Here is a 23,602-nt window from a genome sequence, read left to right on the forward strand (position 1 = left end):
AGGAAGAAAGCTCTCTATTCATTCTGTCAGCCTGTTCCTGATTGGCTGAAGGGGAGAGCAGCAGTGGTCGAGGAGAGTGATGTTAGCAGACGGGTAGGAAAGAACGGATAAGGTGGGGGAAGGGGTGGGTTAAAGGAGTGGCATAAGGGGCAGAAAAGAGCTCTGCAACCTTCCTGGACTTATGAGTCCATGGGAACAAATACACAAACAAGCACACTTAAGGATAAAACCTGTGTTATCACAGCACAGAGCAGCCTGAGGCCACAGTCTGGTGAAGAAACAGAACAAAATAGTGTGTAAAGACGAGTAAGAATGAAAGCAAGGAAGAGGAGAGGCCCTTTTCCACCACAATTTCCACAAGAGGATTTTTCTTTTTTGCGTGACCACAGTGAAAACCTCCCTGACAGGACTTCTGTCTAAGACTTTTTTCAGGGGAGAAAGACGTACCTACTCTGGGAAGTAGCCCAGAAAAACGTTTGGGTGAGGCTTACAGCTGAAGACAACCATTTAAATTACAAACAGATGAAAAGTAAAAATTGAAATTGGAAAATGATGGCAGCTTTAAACTTACTGTTCAAAGAGAGTGAAAGAGAATGGGACAACAAACGGCTGTGGGTGACCGAGGAAGAAAGTGAATGAACAGTATATAAGAAGTAGTAAATAAGAGAAATAAAACACTATTTTTGTGATTCATATAAAATAGATACAAATCACTAATAAATACACCATATTCATATCTCCACATATACCCAAGGGAAGGTGCTTTTTCTAAATGAAGAGAAGGCTTCTTCCAGTCTGCTGTCAATGCTTGATGTGTGTAAGTGCGGCCATCGCACTGCCCTGAAGCTCTGATGCAGACTGAAAAGAAAAGACAGACGCAGACAGCCGAGATACAACCTGGCTGTTACGTGCGTAAAAACAGCTGTCAGGACTAATTTGCCTAAGCTTCACAGGTCTTCACTGCAGTAGAAACACAGACAGACAACAACAATCTGAAGGAAAATTTTAATCCCTGAAAAAAAAAAAAAAGTTTTGGAGAGACAAAGATTCGAATAATCTAAACAGGAAAATTCTTGTTATGAAGGAGAAGGAACCTAGCTTCCAACGATAAACTTAAACTTTGTAAGACTGTAGTGCCGAAGCACAACGTGTGTTTTGATCTGTAATTTTAAGTATACAGGTTAGACAAGGTCACGTTTAAGTTATTTAACAAAGTCTAAGTAGTTCTTCTTCCCCATCATCTCCAAGTGCTTGCTCCCAAAGGATCATCTGATCATGGTGTTTATTTTCTTACTATTACAAAGTCCTCACCTTACACGGTAAAATGCTGTCAAATGACTGGTGTTGTGAACCACCACTATATAAACAAAAGTGAATTTAATTAAATAGAAAACAGGTGAACGATCAGGATCGAGTCCTCACCTCCATGATGGGGTTGGAAGCCAAGACTTTCTCCTCCACATTGGCCTCACTGGCTGAGCCGCTGACCGTAGCAAAGTATCTCATGGCGTATTTGGCTGACACCGTCTTTCCTGCACCAGACTCCCCGCTTACAATAATCGACTGGTTCCTCTCATCCCTGAAATTAAAAAACGAAACAAAACAGCCTTTATAGTTCATGCATAACGATGCTGATAAAGTACAGTTTGTAGATTACAATATAGTGTTGGGATCATATGGATGTTTTTTTTATGTCACTAAATGAAACGATAACACAGGTCTGCAACCAAATAACTGCACAGGATTTTTTGACTGTTTCAGATTTTTACTCACTGAAACCAGGAAATATTTTTTAAATTCCATTTTTCCAGGTTTTCTTGCAAAACTCATATTTTTAGTTTAATTAAGCATACAATTCCCTTTTTAAACTGAAATCGGGTATCTTATACTTGAGTCAAAAAAAACATATCCAATAATGATTTCTCACATTAATTTAATATTTCTAAGAGCAAGAATCAAGTGAAATGAAGCAAAAGTGTGTTCAGAGGAGCATCGAAGAGAAGAAGAAAAGGTTTCACAGACAAAAATAGTAAATGTAGTGTTAAACATAATCACAAAGGAATCGGTTTTTTACTTCTTTGTTCAATTATAAGAAAAATTATGCATAGTTAATTGTAATAAAATACATGACGGAGGGAAATGGAGATCATTTTTGGATTCAGCACCCTAAAAATCATCAAATTTACCAAAAATATCCCATGCAGCTGATTTCTTTTTTGCAGACCAGTGTAATTAAGAGAATGGAAACAGTTGGATGCAAATTGCTACAGCTTTCAGTCCAAATTAAATATAGTTTCATAATTAAAAGTGTGACACACACAATTTCAGGAGCCAGATAGGAAGTGTCACATGCTATCATCATCAATACTTTTTCAGCCTGCTGACAGAACAAGCATCGCAGGTCTGTACACTTTAATGTATCTGCAGGTCACTTTCCTTGTTCTATGCATGAGACATAATCCTTACATACTGCTACTTCCTAAGGCATCACCTTTCTTCTGTAGTTCCAGTTGCAGATCCTACTCCACCTCCAGCCACCGTTTATCCTTTTTGCAGGCTTTAAGGGAAGTTTAATTTCACTCTGATTTGAGTTTACATACATTTAGTTTCACTTCAATCAGTCTCAAACATATTGCATCAGTTAGGACTCTGAAGCTTTGTGCAAATTTCACTTGAATAAGAACTTGAATAGAATACTAACCTACAGACTTACCCTAGTTTACAATAAACATATGATTATTTAATGATTATAATATAAAGAGGATTGCAACCATGAGATAGTGGACATGTTTGTGGCTGCTGCCTCTGGCCCTCCTTCACTGCCCTGTGGTCTGAGTAAACTTAGTGCAACATCCTGTCAATATTCAATGTGTTAATGATATGAGCCCCCACCAGGAGAGTGCAAAGATCTACTAGTTGGCTCCTGCAGAGAGTCTTTGTGGGCTACGCATGTGATTAAAATAAGAGAGGGAGAGTCAGTGAGACCACCGTGTGGCTATTTCTGGCTCCGCTTTGACCTACAAACTCTAATGAGAGAGGCAGGGCTGAGCAACAGGGAGACTTCAACCAAGCCTGCTCAGGTAACACACACATGCTCAGACAAACCTGGCCATCTGCTTGTAAGCTTCCTCTGCTACAGCGAAGATATGTGGGTCCATGTCGCCCATGTTCTGACCGCTGTAGGCGTTGATGATATCTGTTCCATAGATGGGCAGCGTCTCGTACGGGTTAATGGCCACAAGCACGATTCCTACGACGCGAGGAGAAAAAAAAACGGAAGAATGAGCTGAACAGCAGCAAGACCACATAAAGAGGAATTATGCTGTTATGATGATAAATGATTAATATAGTTAATTATCTTTTTATCTCATGTGAACTGAATTTGTCTTACAATAATAGAAAACATGTCTTGAGTTTATCAGTGAGGATAATGGAATAAAGTAGCTAAAATGCTGAAGGCAGACAAAGCTTGTTTATTTAAATTAATAAATCTTCCATTATTAAGGTGATTAAAATAAGCTGAGAAATAAAGCTTATATTACTTTCAGCTTTAAAAAGGAACTCTGTGACAATTCAATATTTATCCCTTCAATGACACCATTACTTAACGCTGTAATTTTAAACTTGCAAACATACAGTCTGGCATCTTTGATAGACGAAGCACCTGCTTACCGCAGTAAGTGTAGATAAGCTTCGAGTCGATGAAGCGGACTTTGAGGTTGTGCAGCACTGCTGGCTCGTGGAGGTAGCTGAGCGCTGTGAGGTCATTCTCGCCCACCAAAATGTCAGGATTTCGCAGGTAAGGCAGGTTTTTTGTCTTAGGGTCCAGCTTGTGCTCAATGTTCTGAGGATGACCACAAGAACAGGACTTAATCAAGAAACAGCACATTATTCAAAATATGGCACAACAAGGTATTCGTTTTATTAAAAGATGGTGGATTGGTACAAAATCCTGGGTTAAAATATTAAAATGAGACTTTAGATTTGTTAGAACTTGCAGAAAAACATTCACCCATCTTCTACTCGTCACCAAGGTCCAGGTCACAGGGGCAGTGATGCCCAAACCTACTTCTCTCCAGCTACCATTTCCACCTGTTATGGAGGGATACCGCAATGTTTCCAGCCCAGCAGAGCTGCAACATCCCTCCAGTGTGTCCTGGGTCTGCCCAGAGGTCTCCTCCCGGTTGGACATGACCCAAACAACTCACCCGGGAGGAATCCTAGTCAGATGCCTGAACCACTTCGACTGGCTTCTTTTGATGTGGAGGTATGTCAGCTCTACCCTGTCTCACCAATGACTCGTCAAAAGCTTGTCATCCAAACTCTGAGTCCAGACAACCTCATTTGGACGTCTGGGTTCAGTTAAAAAAACGAAGACACAAATATTCGACTAGGACTAAAAAAAAATGAAGGGACTCGAGCGATATAAGCTATATTACAAGATTTACAGCACTTAAATGTGCTGTTTCTAACCATAATAAGGAACTACCAGCCAAGTAGATTATTTGGTTCTATACAATACAATGTCACCATTAAACTCACTATGCCCACTGATCAAATGATGAGAAGAGAACATGTTTTTTAACCCACTGCTAAAAGGAGAAAAGATCTGCTTTGCTAACATCAAACTAAATTAAGTCCTGCAATAAAATCCACTCAGAGATTTTATCTTTAAACTGTTTCCATGCTGCTGTTTTCTGTCTGGGGCTTTCTGAAGAGATCAGATCATTTATATAACCACTAACAGAGGTCCACGCTAACAGGGTATTTGAACACTATTTCATATCCACGTTCTCAGAAATGTCATGAGACAGGCTACTGATTTTCCACCGCTCAAAGCTTGAGAGTATAAATGTTGTTTTCATTTTCGCTCCCCTCTTTCTGTGTGAAAGCTTCTGCTGCTCGCTCCTTTTATATCTTTGTGAGATGGATGTACTGTATTTCAGATACTTGTCTGATAAGGATATTTGGTTCGGTAAGAGGAAATCTTCAGGAAAACAATATCAAGATTGAGACAGATTAGCTACATCTTTCACAGAATAATTGAATTATTATGATCAGCAGAGGTCATCTAACACACATGAGCATATTGCACCAAAGCTGTATAACTATTCAATTTAATCAAAATCAGAATTCTTATCATTTTGCATATTTTAATTGCTTTTTGGAAGAAAAAAAAAATTAGTTTCGGTTTGAGTGGATTTGCTCATTTAATTTTTTGGGGTTTTTTTGAAAATGCTTTGTTTTAGTGTCGACTTTAGTCTTGTTAATTAGTTAATTTGGAGGGTATAAGGAGGGTATGTGACTCAAAAACAACAACATCTGCCTCATCAGACAGAAGACGTCTTCTATACATTTATCTTATTTTTATATTTTTTCTAAGTCTGGCTTTGAATTGAGTTATTTCATTTTACTGAAAGAGGTTTTTGCACCTATTTTCATTTTTAATTTATTTTTACTCAGCTATAGTAACCTTGGCTAACCTGGATTGTTACTACTTTTATGGCAGCGTAAAGCCCAGGGATAGGTAGTTTGTGACATTTAGCTTGAACAAAAAGGAAAAAACCTCATGAACCTCCCTCCATCTGACCTTTACTGACACCCAAAATCTGTTGATTGTTCTTTGGCACTTTTCAACAAATTTAATTTTAAATGTTTGAAGTTTTAGCGATATTAAGCAGCTGAGAAGCTAAACAGAACAAAACCTTTATCCTATTCTTCATGCCCATCATAAAAACAACAAATTTTGGAGCATCTTTTGGATGAATGATGCTTCATCTCCACAGACTTGGAGAATCGATACTAAGATGTGTTGAAGCTGTTCTGATAGGAAGCAGAGGCTCAACACACTCGAGACACTTTATGTTGGTGTTTCTTTCGATTTGTTAATAGTCTGTGTTTTTAAATATGACTGCATAAATCTTAAATCACTACGGGCAATATAGTAAATGGTTCAGCCACTATCAGGCATTCATTTAAATGAGTGCCTCATGGTAAGGAATAGCTTCATGCTGGTAGCTGTTTTTATTCTAAGCCAACAAATTAAATGTACTGAGATACATTAAAAATGCTCCACGGGGCATCTTTGCTTCTGCTACATCTCATTAGTGGTTATTGGTTTTATCATTAGCGCTCTCCATAAAGGAATCCTGCAGAGAGACAGAAAAACCAAGAGAAAGAAGAGGGGGGGAAAAACAAAGAGGAAGAGGCTGTTTCTTCCCCCACCCTGCTCCTCTTCTTATCATCCTCACCTTTCCATCTTCCAGCATGAGCTGCAGGGAGACATCTCCACTTTTGTAGTCCTTGGTGAGCTCAGCAGACTTCCACACCTCCTCTACATCAGGTATCCAAACCCGAGCACACTGAGACACAGAAAAACACACACAAAAAACAAAAACAGATAAAGTTAGAAACCAGACATGTTATTTCACATCAGGTACACAATAAAGTGCTTTAATACTTGCATAAAAACTGCAGAGATGCTGCTGCGTTTATAGTATTAAACACAGGACCGTTTCTATGGACATCCAAATTTCTATCGTTTTCCCAGCCATGATTTTTAAATGAAATTATCCATCCATCCATCTATCACAGGGTCGCCGGGGGGTGCTGGAGCCTATCCCAGCTATTGTAGGGCAAGAGGTGGGGTACACCCTGGACAGGTGGCCTGTCTGTCACAGGGCTAACACAGAGAGACAGACAACTATTTACACTCACATTCATACCTATGGGCCATTTCTATGTGTAATTTAAAAAGAAACAAACAAACAAAAACAACCCATGCTTTCTGCCCTTTTTACAAAATAAGGTTTTTTCTCCTCCCTGGAAGTTATACACATATAACCATCTTCGCTGTTGCAGAATTCTTCCATAAATTTGAACTCCCGATTCACTGAGTGACATATCTCCCCTTTTCTCACATCTCTGGATAAACCCACTCCACCTGATGCTCCATGCCAACACAAATCACTTAGGTTTCCTTCTGCTCAATTCAAATGGAGGAGGACAACAGGACAGTTTTACTAAAACGCCTCCTTTTTAATATATCCAATATATCCTTTTAATATCCGTGACCTCAGAGAAAACACTGGGTTCTGTGTTTCACAGTCATGAGAACTCAGCTCCTAATGGTCAGTTAAGTTATAGAAACAAACAACTGAACAAACACTAGCTTATACTGACTAAAGAAAGCAGCAGTGGATCTTGCATGATAATAACTTCAAACCCACAAACACACAGGCATCACCAGAAAAGTGTTTCAGGCCTTACATACATGTGACCGGAGGCAATCAGCTGATCACAGAAATGTGAGAATACAGTGATGGACGCTGCCGGTCACATGGCTGAAGAGACTAGCTTATAAATGGTGACGCATGCCCACACTTATGCAAGGAAGCCCAACTGTACAGGAGTCAGCTGGAGAACCATGCAGCATATTTAACATTACAAAAGGGGAAAAATGAACAGGAATAACTTTTAATACAGAAATATTAAAAGTGCCAATTTTTTCCAGAGCATCTAATGAGCACATGACGATAAAAATCCTTGTTGAACTTTCAGGAACGCTCTCAGGCCTAAAGGATTTTTTTTAACCTTCATTACGTAAACTGCTCATGACGATTTCACAGAAGCAAAAGACAAAGACCTCACTGTAGAGGAGCATAACGGGAGAATAAGTGGTTAATTTTGTCTGCTGCTTCACTACCGATCATCTGAATCATGACCTCATAGTCACACAAATCCTCATGAACCCTCCCTTCATAGTGCATGAGAGTGGTGGGGGTGAAATGGCAGCTTTAGCAGAGAAACTGTTGAGTCTTAATATTTTAGAGCCTTGTGAACCAATTAGGGGTTTTTTCACCTGTAAAAAAGTGCTGATTCTCATTCCAGCCCCGTCACAATTGTCTGCAAACCACCTCAGGTGCACTGGTAAGTTTTGGTAAAGACAGAGCTGACTGTGAAAACAAAACTATTGGTTTATCGGTCGATCCAAGTCCTCCCCTCATACCCCATGGTCCCAAGCTTGGGTAGTGACCAAAAGAATGAGATTGCCAGGGAGAGGGAGCCTGCCATCGCTGCTGAGAATGCTGCCCCATGGCCCAGACACAGAAAGGGATAGATGATGGATGGAAGCTCTATCAAGTCCTCAGGTTATGCACATTATTCCTATCTCTCTCTCTTTTGGTGCAGAAACACTAAACACTGTGACCTGTATATTTAGGCTATGTATAGTGTGGCACTTAAGAAAAATGAGAATGGCACTTAGAAATGAGCGAGCATCTTTGTAAGTTAGAGGATGAAGAAAATTTGAAAAAAAGAAAAAGAAAAAGATATGCATGGAACACAGTAAATAGGGAATATTTAAGGTGTGTAAAAATAGGATACTATCACATTAAAACGAATAGAGTTGTGTTCCCAAGAGGTTAAAAACTAAAACTCTTAAAAGTCAACTCTTCCATTGAAGCAGTGTTGTTACCCAAACTGCCAGGTTTTGGCATCCATATAAAAGGGAACCAGTGCAGGACACAAAATTACTGGGATGAAGTTAGAACTTGTATAGGTGGCCTACGAGGTTAAACCACCAATGGCACCTACCAATGATTGGCAGATTCAGCCCAGAATCCCCCAGGTGGAAATTACTAGGGCTGTCCTGAATACCATCTTTTAAATGTCTGAGTTAATAATGATAATAAATAGGAAATATTTAAAGCTTTGCCCAACTAAGGGGGTAGCAGGGTCAAATTTGATAACGGCAATGTTGTCTGACAATGTGCTACACTTGGAGAGAAAGGCAGAGGCAACACAATGTCACACAGGGAGTGCACAACTCTGTCTGGGTGCTGCTGCTTGCTGAATGGTAGAGAGGAAGTTATGCGTTACCTCAGAGTGACCCACAAGTCCCAAAGGTTTTTCACAGGAAGCCCATTTGAAAGAGGAAAAAAAAACAAAAATACAAAAAAACAAAAACGGGACTAATTAGCCGCAATAAAGTGAACAGATCAATTTTTAACATTCGTTACAGTCTCAGAAATTACAGTTCTCATGTGGACTGGTTCTCCAAACAGCACCAAGCCTGGATATGCAGCAGCAATCTATTAGTAGAAAAGAAGTATATAAATGCTTTTGTGACAGTGGATCCAAAGTTGGATTTTTAAAGGCCTGCAAATGACCATTTAAAGTCTGCAAAATGCACAACAGCTACTTCTACAGTAGCCTTCTACAGCCTTATAGTCCCCGTGTTGTGACATTTTAAAGTTGGATATCTTTTGCATTTCTGTACTGCAATTACTCACCAGCACCTACTTTATAGCAATACCAGCATGTCTTAGATAAGCCAGTACTAGCTGATAAATCTACAAATATGAGCTAATTTATGTATCACACAATAAGTGTTATGTTTGTTGTATTCAGTATGTTTGAAGACAATGAGAGACGGAGAAACTGCACATCTATGCGTCTGTGCCGAGTTACACATGAAACAGCAGCTAAAAGGAAGAAGCTCTCACACACCACCCAAATGATCAAACCACAGGATTCAACCACATTACTGTCTGACACCGATGCTCGCTATCATCTGCAGCATCAAACATCCTGCCTTATCTCTCATAAGAGACACTTTGTTATTTGAATTCCAGTGGATTTACAGTAATTTTATTCAAAATTAAATAAATAGATAACTCTCTACAAGAGAACAGAACAATTTTAGTAAAAGTGACATTCTTTTGGGATGGCTGCTGAGATCATTTTTAGAGAGGCTGCTGGTAAATTCTGCTACGTCGCTTCAGATGAGCCACTTTTAATGTTCATTACTGGAAAAAAATCAGACATGATCAAATGCATGTTTTCTTAAATGAAAGCATGAAATAGAGCAACATTCATCGACATGCCAATGGCCCCTACCAAGCTCTCTCCAGACATTTTGATCCAGTTTATTTACACAATCACAACAACAGTGGCCTCAAAACCTTTATACTGCAAGGTAAAGACTATAAAAAGAAACCTCTGGCTCACGGAGAGGCAACCATCTGCCTAAGACAAGTATAAACACCACTCTGCAAGGCAAAAACTTATCAAACAGCATGTTTGACTGAGCGGCACAAAACTCCTAAAACAAGAAAGAAGGTAGATTTAAATGAAACGTCCTTTTTAAGCTTTTACTCATGAAGGTTTAGGTTCTTTTCATGTTTATATTGGTGTTTTCTCTCCGTTTAGTCTTCTCAAAGCAGCACAGGCTGTACAATCATGTTAAAGATTGTGATCTTAATATTACAGGTCAGGTTATTGGCATAGCTGCTGGAAAACTGGCCTTACTCTACCAGCCCGTACAGCAGAAACTGTTCCTCCATGCTCAGCTCATGTAAACGCATAAAAAGCTTTCCACCATTTTCCTTCCAACTTCAGAGAGATTTTGCTTTGTGCCAGATAACGACCACCATCATTAACTCATGGTCGATATGTTTGGTTGTGGCTTTAAAGTTGGCAGCTGTAACTTTCTTGTGAGGAAAGTTTGTTGGAATAAAAAGTGGGAATAAAAAGAGGGCATACTGCATAGGCTGGATCTCGGGAGGATAGTGTATGTAAGTTTTCTATCAGCCAAACAGAATATTTTAAAAAAAGGAGGAAATGATGAAAAGTTTTTCAGTATGGACTAGTTTTATTCTAGAAAATAAACAAGGGCTTGTTGAACCCATAACCTTTGTATTTTCTCTCATTGAAGTCTTTTTTTCTTATCAAAAATATTAATCCAAGAAAAACAGAGTCCAGTGCCCCCGGTACAGATAAGAATCAAAGTTTTTCAGTAACATCCACCCAACACTGTCCTTTGATAATTAGCTGTATTCAATGAGCAGGATTTGAATGAGAATGTAATTTACGCATTTCTTTTTTTCTGTGTCACTTGCAAAACTATATCTCACTGCATACTCTGGTAACAAATAACAGAGCAACAATACGTTGGCTCTATAGTGAGTTCCTCATCCAGTGAACAGACTCAAACTGCCTCATCTCCTCTGCAGCCTTGGTGAGTTTGGCGTACCTGTACATAAACCAGTTGTTCACCTGATTAAATTTCTGGTTAAAGTGATCCTCCAGCGTAAAAGTGGATCTTCAGATGACCCAAACAAAGGCTACCGTTTCCAGCTGCAGTCCATGAGTGTGGAGTTGGAGCCTGTTCAACTGCAGTATGAGAAACTCTCTGCAGAGTCTATTTGGTTCGCAGCAACTGAAATTTCAAAGTAGGAGCGAAGGGATTTTCCACTGGCATGGCAATCACAGATAAATAAGACACAAAACACTCATAAGTGGTTGTTAATATATATGATTTCTATACACATAAAGCTACTTAAAAGGAATTAAGAGAGACAGATTGGATGGAATTATAAGCAGGTGAATATAGGCTTTTACCATCTTCCTCCTCATTCCAACATGTCATCACTCCCTGTGTTAGACCATCCCAGCAGCCAGCCTCATGGCAACAAAGAGGCAGAAAGAACGAGAAGGAGGAGGAGAAGAGGAGGAGGATGGAGACTAAAAATAGCAACAGCAAGTTCTGAGCATCATCACACCTCACAGAGGCAAAGCTGCACACTTTCTGATCCTGGTAATTGTCACAAAAAGCACACACACACACACAGAGCACTTGTTTCACACACCACTAGGTGTGAGGCACGATTATCCTGAATTAGTTAACACTGAAATATGCTCCCAATTTGCACATTAGCAGACATACATGGAGGGGGAAAGGAAAGACAGCACTGTAGTACAGCTGCAGAGGTAATGAATCATATTTATAGTCCAACAAATTCCCCTGGGTTCGGAAATAGAGGAGAGATGTAGGTTGAAACCACGCAGTCTCTCTCACACACTCGCAATCACACACAGAAACTGACAGACATCTACATGTTTCAAGGACATCATCGTCCACAGTGAAAAAGAAGCTGGAAAAGAATAGCATCTAAATGCTGGAGAGAAAAATGTGATGAGTCGGGGTGCAGCGACTGTCTGCCTCAAAGACAGACAGAGAGACACGGGTGGATGGTGGAAGGGATGGATGGAGGCTGGTTAGGCTAGGCTGGTGTCTTCTGGGATGGCAGACAATGAGGGGAGGCATGACAATAAAGGAGCAAAGACGTCAGAGCATGTGTGACATCAGCAATCATGTGACTACAGTGTCTCTACTTTCCCCCCACATGCTGAATGCAAGACACGTCCATGCAGCACATGCTTGGTCGCAGCAAAGCAAGGATGAAATGTTTTCTGTGTGGCGATTTAAAATGTGTTCACTCCTAAAGAGAAAACAACATCTCTTATCAATATCACAGTATAACCAGCACATAAACATTGCAGCATTAACTTCCATTTGTCCCTCATTGTTGTTCTAATTTGAAACTAATCCTGGCGTATCCAGTTTATTTTCTTACAGTTCAGGAAAAGACAGAGTCACTGACTTGTTTATTAAAACAGTTTAAAGGGAACATATTGTGCTCGATTCCAGATCCATTGAGCATAATACGTCCATACACTGATCTGGCGGTCATTCTTTGACTGTCAGTGAATCAAAATAAAATCAAATAAGCAGCAAATTGCCGTGAAATAGATTCTCGTGAATTTGGAGGCAGCAAAATGACCTCCACTGGCGGTTTATTCCCCTGACCCTTGGCATGCAGGAAGATTTTCCATGTATACAAATGTAAGTATGAAATATGAAGGGAACACTTTTTTTAGACATAACACCTTTTTCTAAAATGAACCTTCCCCATTTTAAGCGCTCTCTGAAAATAATAAATCAAGCTAGTACAAGTGGAGCTATGGAGGGTCTACTCTGAGCTCCTCCTAAATGACTGAGGCCTTATATCTAAGAGTGAGCAAAGCCCACCCAGGGTGGAGCGCCCACTCCAAGATGGGAATGAGTTGCTACCCCAAGTGGAAGAGGATACTTCTCTGGAAGTATCTCAGGGTCAACTTTATTTTAATTACTTTTGTTTTTAAATAGATTTGTAGTATAGGTTTCATTGAATACCACATGGACTACTAGAGCAGCTTTGCATGACTTCATGGATGAAAGTAACATATTTATCTCATACTATGTCTTGGTGCAGCTTCTTATATCGTCTGCCGTCTAAAAGATGTTGCTTTAGCTCTCTTCCCTGCTCCAAACATTGATGATTGGCTCATAAACCAACAATTTAGCTGACACTATATATACTTTATATATACGGGGGGGAGAGCATAGCAGATGCTCCAGCTGTTTCATATTGGCTACATTCAGAAGACAATGATTTAAAAGAAGAAATCCTGTATTTTAGTTCTTTTTAAGGGTCAAATAGCACAATCTTGGGATTGGGTTTGTGTAACGCATTTTTAATCTCAAAAATGATTTCTTCCTGTACTTAAGGTTTTCAGTACACAGTAGGGGTCAGCAGGTCAATTAACAGAAGGGAAAGGTCTTGAAGTTGCAAGTTGAGCTGATGCTAATCCTGGTTTAATTGAGACAAAGGATCAGGAACTGATTAGGCTACCTCTGGCTTAACACCAGCTAATCGTATTTCACTCAATTACACCGCAACTTCTTTACATGACGGCCAAAGTTTGTGCTCTTAGCATCTAAAAATCAACAAATGAAAGAAGTAAGAAACTACTGAGATGAAGATTAAACCTCTTCCACCAAACACTGTGGAGCCATTGTGGTACCTTTTGAATATGACAGAACTGATGTTATCACAGAAGACCTGCAGACGTCCTGAAAGTCATTTCAGCTTTAACTCTTCCGTATTCGACTGCAACGCCTCTCTGTATTAAATAATTTCTGCTAATGCAGAAACTGGAGGTGTACTGGAGGTTTTCAATGTCACAGAGATCAGGAAGCTGGGAGTGTGTAAAGCGCAACGTTTTGGGGTTGCAAGGATGTGGCGATGGGGCGGGGCATCCATCAGAAGTGTTTACTCTCTGCTCAGAGTCAACAACAGATTAAAGAGATGCAAATACGGAGCTCTGAGCTTTCGCTCTAGAAGTGGGCACCTTTTGGCCACTTATAACTCACCTTCTCATAAAGTGAGAGCCTGCATGGCTGGGTTTGTCCTCTTCAGTAAAGTGATACATTTACTGCATACTGCAGTTGCAGGCAGAAATATTAAGGAGCCATAGACTTGCTAAGGTAACACAAGCCTACTTCTTTATCTATCTATGGATCAATCATGCTTATCATGAGAGGTTCACCCCTAACTGCCTATTTGGAGCCAGGAAAAATCCCTTCATGATTTATACTTTTTTCCCATGCAAATGTAACTGAAAATCTATTGATTTTTGTGATATTTACAATTTTCCAAATGACTGTATTTCTCTGGGTATTTGGTTTTTGGGTGTAATCTACCTGCTACAAAAAGAGCAAAAAACTTCAAAACTATATTTCAGATTCTCATAATTTTCATTTCAGAAGGATTATGGCTGAACAACCTGAAACATCAAACACGCAGCTAAACTGTCTTCAAATAAAATATCTATTCCTCGGTCTAGTGACTGAGACAAGGTTGTTCTTTTGACCGAACAGAGGAGCAAAAGGAATTTAGACAAGTACACTGCACCTCATAAAAGTAAGTCAAGCGGAAATGGATGAAAACCTTAATATATTTTGTAGCACAGACTGGCAAAGGCGACCTTCCAGACAGCCGCAGCGGTATGCGAAAAAGTGTTTTGCTCACATATTCTCAGTAAAGCGGTCAATGGAGACTGCAGAAACCTCATCACATGATACCACTCATGTGAGAATCTGCTGTTTTTCTGCTCAGCTGGGCAGACACAGCATGACGCCAAGATTTAGAGAGATTTCAGCGCTGTTGGAGAGCTTGGTAGGAAGGAACCTTGATTGTCTGCGCTCCCAACTAGACCATTGGCACAACTAGCGTGCCAATCGTCTACTGACTGCCCAAGATCTCTTACTAAGAGGCTGTGACGCTGATCAGCATCTAATCACATTAGTTTGGCCAGTGCTGACTCTTGGCATAGTGTAGGAGTAGTGTTGTTTGCCTCTTTGCACTATATAAGAGCAGAGAATGGGACCCACAATTGTCCTCTCTTATATTTACAACACCATAACACACCAACAGAGTAAGTGGAAGACAGTTCCAGCTGTTATTTAAAATAGTCAATAAAAAGCAAATAAATCTATGTGATAGCAATGACAGTGCTAGATAAGTTATCCAGAAGAACATATTGCTGGTCCATCCAACCAACAAAGTTGTACTGAAGCCTGCAAAGCCAGATGTGCATCCAAAACAGGCAGGAAAAACTACAAGCTACTTCCACTGATTCAATTTCGTCAAACCGTAACAAAGATGTTGCTGTTACTCTGATAACAAAACTCAGCACAGGCTAAAATCTGATTTGTTGCTAAGTGGAAGTTATTACTGTCCTTCTGATTTCAGTGACATAACCATTTCAAAGGGCGTGTCAGGATTGGGGCTCCACAGCCACCATTACAGAGGCAATGTAATAAAACCAAATTCAAAATCACAGCATAGAAAGGTTCTTTATATGACATAAAGAGAAACACCAGTTTATCATTAAAAGCATCCATCTCCTTAAAAAATAATGACACAACTATTTAATCAAGAGGGGAGGAATTTCTTTAAAGCTTAAAAAGGAGCAAAAACTTACTTTCAGAAACATATACTCCAACTCCCGGTTCATTTTGACTGTTGAGCGAGCTTCTAGCTCATGCTGTGACTCTGATGGTTTTGTGGATGCCTCCAGCCACACGCGCCACAAGACCAGACACTAACTGATCGAGCAGTGAGCTCCAAAGCTCGCTGGCAGATGAAATCTTCCCATTGTGTCTGCAGACACAAGCGGCGTTCAACGACGTTCCCCAAACTTCCTTGCCTCGTGGCAGACGACTGGCCTTCCCAGCTGTCTGTCAACAAAAATCTCAGCTTCCTTCATTGATCACATGATCTACGAGGCAGACGGCGAGTAAACAGGACCGTCTCACAAGCCGCTCTGAAAAACAACTGCAGGCCGGGAGCTGCAAAGATGAAAACTGAACCTGGATGATACATGAAGGGAGCTAGCCTATTCAAGGAACGTAATATCTTCCCGTAAAGCAATATTGAAATTCTGTAATTATTTATTTCACCATTGAATTCTGGTCATTATTTATGCTTTCTGGTCAAAATCAGATGATACATCAACACAGTCACATTAAAAGGACTCGCTATTTTACTCACGAACATTCAGCCATAGAATACTTCCATGTATCTTGGTTTGGATTGCAATGACCTCATGCATGAACGAGTACAACATGATTGCGCAATTACTTTAACCAGGTCATGGCAGTAACTGAATGCACATGCTCTCAATTACAGATAAAGGGGAAAAAATAAACCCATGACGTTGAATAATATAAAACCTGCCACCTGACGAGTTGGAAAAACACCTACAGATCTGACTATTCGTGAAGTTTTTTTAAATCAAACTGGGTTTCGTAACACGAGCATGCTAACGTATCATTAAAAATGTCACATTTAATAGGGGTGGCAATTACACTAACTCACAACAGACTGCGATACAATACTACCACTATAGTATCACAATGGTATTGCAGTACTGTGAATAACTGAAACAGAAAGTCATCTGCATCAATGTTAAACTGGAGTCCAACATATCACTTTAGGTTCTCAGTAAACTGTGGGCCACCTGTTTGCAGCTAAAGTGTGCATAATGACAAACACACTAAACTGCAAGCTAACATGGTGGCTAATACACAGCTGCACAAAAAAGCAGCCAAAACTAAAGGTTGTGGCGCTGTCTTGTTTTGTTGTTATTGTTGTTTTTATTTGCAGGCAACTCTATGCAAGAAATTAGTGTTTTAAACAGGTGAACTTTTTTTTTTTTTCTAATATCCTGTACAATCACTGACTTGCCATGTTCAGACCACTGAAACAGGCTAGAGCAAAATGAAGGTACCGATATTCTGTCGAACTAACATCTGCAGCGTGTTTGCTAGTTATAATTCTCCATAGATTGACAAAAATGTAATAAACATATGTAAGAAATAAAGACTTTGATACCAAGTTTAGGTCAGTTCAGGCTAATGCCATAAGGGTTAGGGATATCAGCATATCAAGCTACAATATGCAAACTAATGGTTTTCTTTCCACTAAATTAATTAATTCTTAGACTTGAGGTCATAAAATAATATTTTCAAAAAAGGTTTGTCCACATTTTAGGTCTCTTAGGTAGTCTGCGTCTTGATACCAGAATAAATGAGACAAAATGATCATTCAGTTATGGCAGAAGTGCAACAATGCACGGCTGTCAATGGGTTGAAAAGGTCAGACATGCTGGCAACACCCCAACCAGTGATGTAACAGCAGGTGTTTTCCCTTCCATCATCTGCTCCTGACTACTCTCACTGTGTGACTTCACTAACTAGCACGTGGCCATATGTGCAGCTTGCTCAACAGGTTATCTCGTATCATACAGCTCTCATTTTCGCTGAAACAACCTGCAGCTCTTTGAGCTTAGGACCCATGTCAATTGAGACAGTGAGAATTTTTAGAGGTGAGACAAGCTGGACAATCACAAAAACAATACAGAGAATAAAAATATGACATTTTTTAAATACCTTTCCACTGCAGCAATGCTGGGTAGGTCTGACGTGCCCTATAATAAATATTATAATAGAAATAAGAAGAATATTTATGTTAAATATCCTTTTTAAAGCCAGCCTTCCAAAAACCCTTACAAAAACATTCAGTGTAAACAATATTTCAGACTCGAAGGATAAATTACAATTAAAATATCAATATAAAATTTAAAAACCAGCCACTACAAGTCTTGAGTTCAACAACAACAATATAATTAAGTGTGACTCAACAGTTAAGATTAAAAATCTATAATAAGTAATCTAAAAATGTAAAAATTGGGAAATTGATTTTCTTTTTAAATGACATAAATCCTTAACAGTGATTTAAATGTAACAATTCTGCAACTATTTTGACAAATGAAAAAAAATTATACCAACTGCTGGAACTGAGACATTATTGTTCATTCTTGTTGTTTACATTGTTGATCATTTTGCTTTTAGCATAGGTTTAACCAATCAGCGTCAAGCCCCACACAGCAGCTTTTCAGGGCCGATCAGATATACCTACTGCGAAACAAGTACTGTGTTCTGATATGTCCCTGAAGAACGGGCAGTTCCTGCAGTTCCTGCAGTTTGACACACTACCTTAAAGCTCGCTGCAAGTTCCTACAGTAGAAAACATTTACATTTTAACTGACGCTTGAATTATGAACCCGCAGCCCTTTGCTGTACGTCTTCCCCCACTTTCATATTGTCATTGCTTCACTATCCAAAAAAATTATCTTAGAAAAGAACAAAAGCATAAATAAATACTGTGCTGTAATTAATATACAATATGCAGACTAATTTGAGCGTTGTGAAAACCTCATGTGGGAATAATTTTCTAATCAGCTACAGAGAGATCTTTTTGTAACCGCCTCATAGTATAATCACATATTTTAGTGCCTGTGTGTGATACCATAATCAACCAAGAAATAATAGCAGTAATGACCTAACCTACTATTAGCATGCCTATCTTTTCCTCCGTTTTTGCAACTTAACCTTTACTATGTTTTACTATTAAAGGAAAAACTGGATCTTACGCTGGATCATTCAACGAGCCCATATAAACACAACTTAGAAAGACTTTGTGTTGTATTACACTGACCTTTTTACATGACTTTCTTTTGTATTTTATTTAGATTGTTCCTTACTGAGTGCTTTTTTAAAATTTTGCTTATTGAGCTTCTTATTGCATTATATGCAACAATGCATGGTAAGAAAAGTCTAACCATGTTCAGCTCTCTAACACGGCGAATCATGAAGCTGTTTCAGTGCGGCTGGAACACGTTCGTTTTCTTTTCAATTCTGATCTTCACTGGTTTGTTGGTTTGTTTGTTTAAATATGAAAACTACCCAGCATCTCAGCTCAAAGTGCATGACACCCTTCTTGCTCTCAGCAGAGAACTTCAATCTTCAGTTCACTTCACTGTTGCAAACTTAGCAACTTTGCAAAAAAAAAATCTATGGCACTCTTGCTTTAGCTGGGAAAGAGCCACACCTCCTCCTGTAAAGTCCAGTGGCTGTATAGGTACACTGCTTGTAACTTTCTGAGTAATCGTAGCAGAGCTGATATTTTTAACTTTCTTTATGATATTCTCAGACGCCCCCTTCTTGCTCAACTGCTCACTCTTGGTCACCTCAGCTCAAAAAAAAAAAAAAAAAAAAATGCTATGCGGGGTAGCCCTAGTTCTGAGTTTAGTTTTACAAATCAATGTTGAGTCTAGCTATTTTAAAAACACAGCACATGTGCCTGTTATAGTGCAGCAAACACTCAGCTGTATGACACTCAAGTGTATTTTTGAAGCTTCAGTTGTGCGGTAAAAGGCCTTTTCAGCTCTGAGTCATCTTTTTAAGGTGCAGCTTGCTTTCCTCTCCACGAGAGCGCCCTCTCTTTGCTTCTCTTTCCCTCTTACTAGTTTTGATCTTGATCCGTTTTATATTGTTGGTCCGAGTTACAAACAAAACCCAAACAAAACAAAACAAAACACAGACTAGAGTCTTAAAGCAAAGAACTTCACCCCTGAGTCACCTCTCTTTAAACAGGCAGTCAGGTCACGCAGGAGACAAACACAGATTGCTGGTGTGTGTGTGTGTGAGTGTGGATGTTTGTGATAACATATGCACAGTAAGCGCCTATAAGGCTGACTCGTGTGCACAGAGGGCAGACTGTTTCCCGCCCCTGTGCTGGAAAAGCAAATCACATAGAGAGTCCTCCTAAAATACACTGTGCCATTCAAAGCAGAAACGAACTCTTGTCAGCAGCCATGCAAGCACATACGACCAAACACTCACCTGCATTTAAAGCCATTTCACCGCTTTAACAGATTTTTATGGAAACAGGCAGCTCAGTCGATGCATGGCTATAAGCCATATCCTGCTGGCAGAGGAAGCAAACTCAGCAGCATCTATTGGTAGCTGGTTGTAATCGAACACCTAAGTGCTATTTAAGCAGAATCCATGCATCTTAATGTGTATTTTTTTCTATCCCAGCAGAACCCTTAATTAATAATCTGCCAGTCAATTTCTCTGTTAATCACTTTATTGTTTAAAAAAACAAAATTAGAAAAGGAAAGGTGACATCTTTAATCCCTGTCCAGATATAAAGTGATTCGCTTTTTGCATTTGACTTTTAGCCCACTGGTTGTCATTGGGAACATTCCAGGCTTTATAGGTAGCCCTCTAAAGCCGCAGACACACTCTAGAGATTGTTCAAGAAATCTCTAGCAACCTGAAATCCTCATGACCTCTAGGAAAGTGCTAAATGACAGAAATTCAAAGTGGTTTCCTGAGTTTCTCACTTAAAAGATGGAAAAAAATTAGAGTTTAAAGTTTAGATCCATCCCTTCTGAATCAACGATGGTTATTTCAAGCTGCTAAAATTCATTTACATTCCTGGTTTCTGGTCGCCATATCGCTGCTCATCTTTTCCTGTGTGGACATCCTTTAACACTCTTTCCCTTTTGCAAAAGCCTGATCATGTTAATTCACAATCTCAAGAAAATGCAGTAAATTGTGACAATTCTGAAGGATGTCTGCAAAGACCTATTTTGCTCTTCCTTATTTTCTTCTATGTATTGATACTTTTGAATGGTGGTGCTCTTCCTAAAAGTTGTTTCTATGAGCCCAAAGCTCAGGTTTCAGACAGTTTTTTTCTATTCTTTGCTCTGTCGGATGTCAGTAAGCGAATTCAGGCACATAGCTCTAAGCTAAAAGCACAGAAGCTCCACCCACCTGCCATTCAAACCTTCTGTTTGTGAGGGGCAGCCAATTAGAAGAAAGATGGCTTAAAGGAAAAAATGAAGGGAGCTAAAAAAGTTAATTCTGACACTGGATGAACTGAAGGGCTGAACAAAGGCTCACTACAAGATCAATGGGGATTATTTTAAATCATGCAAAGCTACTCTAATACAATCCAAGTCTACGATAAGGAACAATAGGTGCACAAAATTCAAACATGATCAAGTCTAACCAGCAAAAGTTGACATTAAATAGGATCTAATCAATGCAGAGAAGTGTCATTCTTTCCAGATGATTTCCCATCAGTGCTTTAGCTCTACATGCAGCAATTAACACATGCCTTTTTAACTGATTCTAGAAAAACAGCCCTGAGGATACTTCAGTGTCCTTTTGGTGACCAAAGGTTTAAAACTGTCTCCTCCTTGGAGCTTTGTTTAGGTAACAGAGACTGCAAAAAGGTCCAGAGATTCACTTAAAAGAAGAGTTTAGTCCAGGTTTGAAATCATTGCACCGTCTTTGTACCACAAACGTTATACACACTAAAGACACCAGCTGTCAAAGTAGGGGGATGGGTGACTCATCTCCCCTCCCTCTCCCTCACACAAGCACACACACCACTTTCTTGCATCTCTGCCTCACATTTACAACCACCAACACGTAAAAGCAAAACAACAGCATGACCTTGAGAGTTAAAAGTGCAACACAGGCCTCTTTCTAGCAGCAGTATCATGGTGTCTTCAGGGACTATTTGGGTCTGCACAGCCACACCGAGGCTTCAGGGCCTTTGAGCATCCTGGATGCTGAGGGGAAGGATGCTAAAGTGTCCGGATGCGGCGGTCTTTATGTGCATGAGCCAAGAGTACATAAAGAAAGGGCTCATACAACTGAGCCAAGAAGCTAAATCCAAAATAATCTCTGACATTAAAATATGTCGATGCAAAGGTTTGAGCTAAAGCTTAAATAACAGGGTTTAAAGCCGAAAAAGCAGAGCCTCCATGTTGGCTGGCACCGCCTTTGCATCATCCTAGCCCCCTGGCTTCCAGAGAGTAAAATTAAAATATGAACGTAAAAAATAATATATGTGTTTTTCTCTTTGGAGATCCAATGGCAAAGTAAATCTTTTGGAAGATGTTTCTGCACGCAAAGGAGGACTATGAAGGGAGGAGGAAGAGACGAGGAAACGACTCTGTGCTGCATCTGTCAGCTGCACCCATTTCAGCTGTTCATCCAAGGTTACATGTAAACACCTAAACACGAGATTTAAGCGGTTTCAACCCCGTTTTCATTCATTTGCAGCCGCGGACACAGAGCCTGCACATTCCCCGAGGTGCAAAAATCAAACTTTCAGCGTTTTGTTCGTCGGGCGAACAAAACGCTATAAAGCTATTTTTCCTAGAGGGTGAAGCCACGATTCGGACATTTATTTAGCGGACCGGCTACAAAAAGCAGGCACCTACACAAAGCTACACACTCGCGTTACCTTTGTGTACAGCTCCTCCGACGCTGCCATGACGGTCACTCGCTATGTCCTTCCTCCAATCTGGGCTGAAAGTCCGGCAGGTCTCCGCGCTGCTCGGGGCTCAGCGTGTGTTTTCATGTAGCGGGAAAGCAAAGCGTTTGTTGCCACGGAGACTCAGGGGGAAGACGTGCCTCTTATCGCCATGATAACCCAACAGGCTCCAGGCTGCCGAGGTTTCGCTGTCTCTCACTTTGCATTCTGGGTATGATGATGGATAAAATGATTCAGCCAAACGGAGGAAAACTGCTGCCGCGTGGGAAACGGCGCCCCCTAATGGTCAAGGCTTTATACTACACATAAAGGAACGCAGGAAAGAAAAGGAAACACTCGAATAATTTGCACAATGCAGAACTCCAGTTTCTTTTTTAAAATAATGTTTTTTATTGCATCTCGTGGTGTATGACGTTTTGAGCACACCAGCTCTTCATCAGACAATGAAACACAGGACAGAGCCACGTTAAATCACCTGTGATAGTTCACAAGACCAATGGCAATAATATCCAGTCAGAATCACGACTTATATAGGACAGATAACTGATAAATAATCTACATGTAGTGTGTACTACCCTAGCGTGAGTCAGAAAAATCAGTGCCTAAGAAGACAAGTAAGGAAACAGTAAGTGATCTCTCCACACACCCAGCAGCCAACATCAGGGATATATATAATATAATGGCATTGATGCAATTGGTTAGGCAGATATAAAACCTACTCATGTTCAGTGCATTTATTGCATCCAGCAATGCAGGCACCTCTTTGAGTTTTCATACACTTGGTGACAATGCCTCCTTAATGGTATATATTTGTGTTTCATTTTCATAATTGTATATACAGTGGGGCAAAAAAGTATTTAGTCAGCCACCGATTGTGCAAGTTCCCCCACTTAAAATGATGACAGAGGTCAGTAATTTGCACCAGAGGTACACTTCAACTGTGAGAGACAGAATGTGAAAAAGAAATCCATGAATCCACATGGTAGGATTTGTAAAGAATTTATTCGTAAATCAGGGTGGAAAATAAGTATTTGGTCAATAACAAAAATACAACTCAATACTTTGTAACATAACCTTTGTTGGCAATAACAGAGGTCAAACGTTTACTATAGGTCTTTACCAGGTTTGCACACACAGTAGCTGGTATTTTGGCCCATTCCTCCATGCAGATCTTCTCGAGAGCAGTGATGTTTTGGGGCTGTCGCCGAGCAACACGGACTTTCAACTCCCGC

General features: G+C 39.9%; 1 protein-coding gene across 9 annotated transcripts in view; it reads right to left on the minus strand.

The window, feature by feature from the left end:
• myo5aa (myosin VAa) overlaps positions 1-22,617 on the minus strand; it is a 63,258-nt gene extending 40,641 nt beyond the window's left edge. For 4 of the 9 annotated variants that reach the window (XM_026172507.1, XM_026172518.1, XM_026172536.1 and 1 more), the window contains exons 1-5: positions 15,652-15,972; positions 6,252-6,362; positions 3,673-3,844; positions 3,106-3,250; positions 1,423-1,579 (exon numbers count right to left, since the gene is read on the minus strand). In XM_026172507.1, the coding sequence (XP_026028292.1) occupies positions 1,423-1,579; positions 3,106-3,250; positions 3,673-3,844; positions 6,252-6,362; positions 15,652-15,684 (618 nt within the window). In that variant the 5' untranslated portion in view covers positions 15,685-15,972. Of the gene's footprint in view, positions 1-1,422; positions 1,580-3,105; positions 3,251-3,672; positions 3,845-6,251; positions 6,363-15,651; positions 15,974-22,340 lie in introns of those variants that run through there. The other 5 variants (XM_026172555.1, XM_026172545.1, XM_026172509.1 and 2 more) reach the window with 4 other exon arrangements.
• Positions 22,618-23,602: the final 985 nt, after the last annotated feature.

Source organism: Astatotilapia calliptera, chromosome 1, assembly GCF_900246225.1.
Source record: "Astatotilapia calliptera chromosome 1, fAstCal1.2, whole genome shotgun sequence".
NCBI classification, from domain to species: domain Eukaryota; kingdom Metazoa; phylum Chordata; class Actinopteri; order Cichliformes; family Cichlidae; genus Astatotilapia; species Astatotilapia calliptera.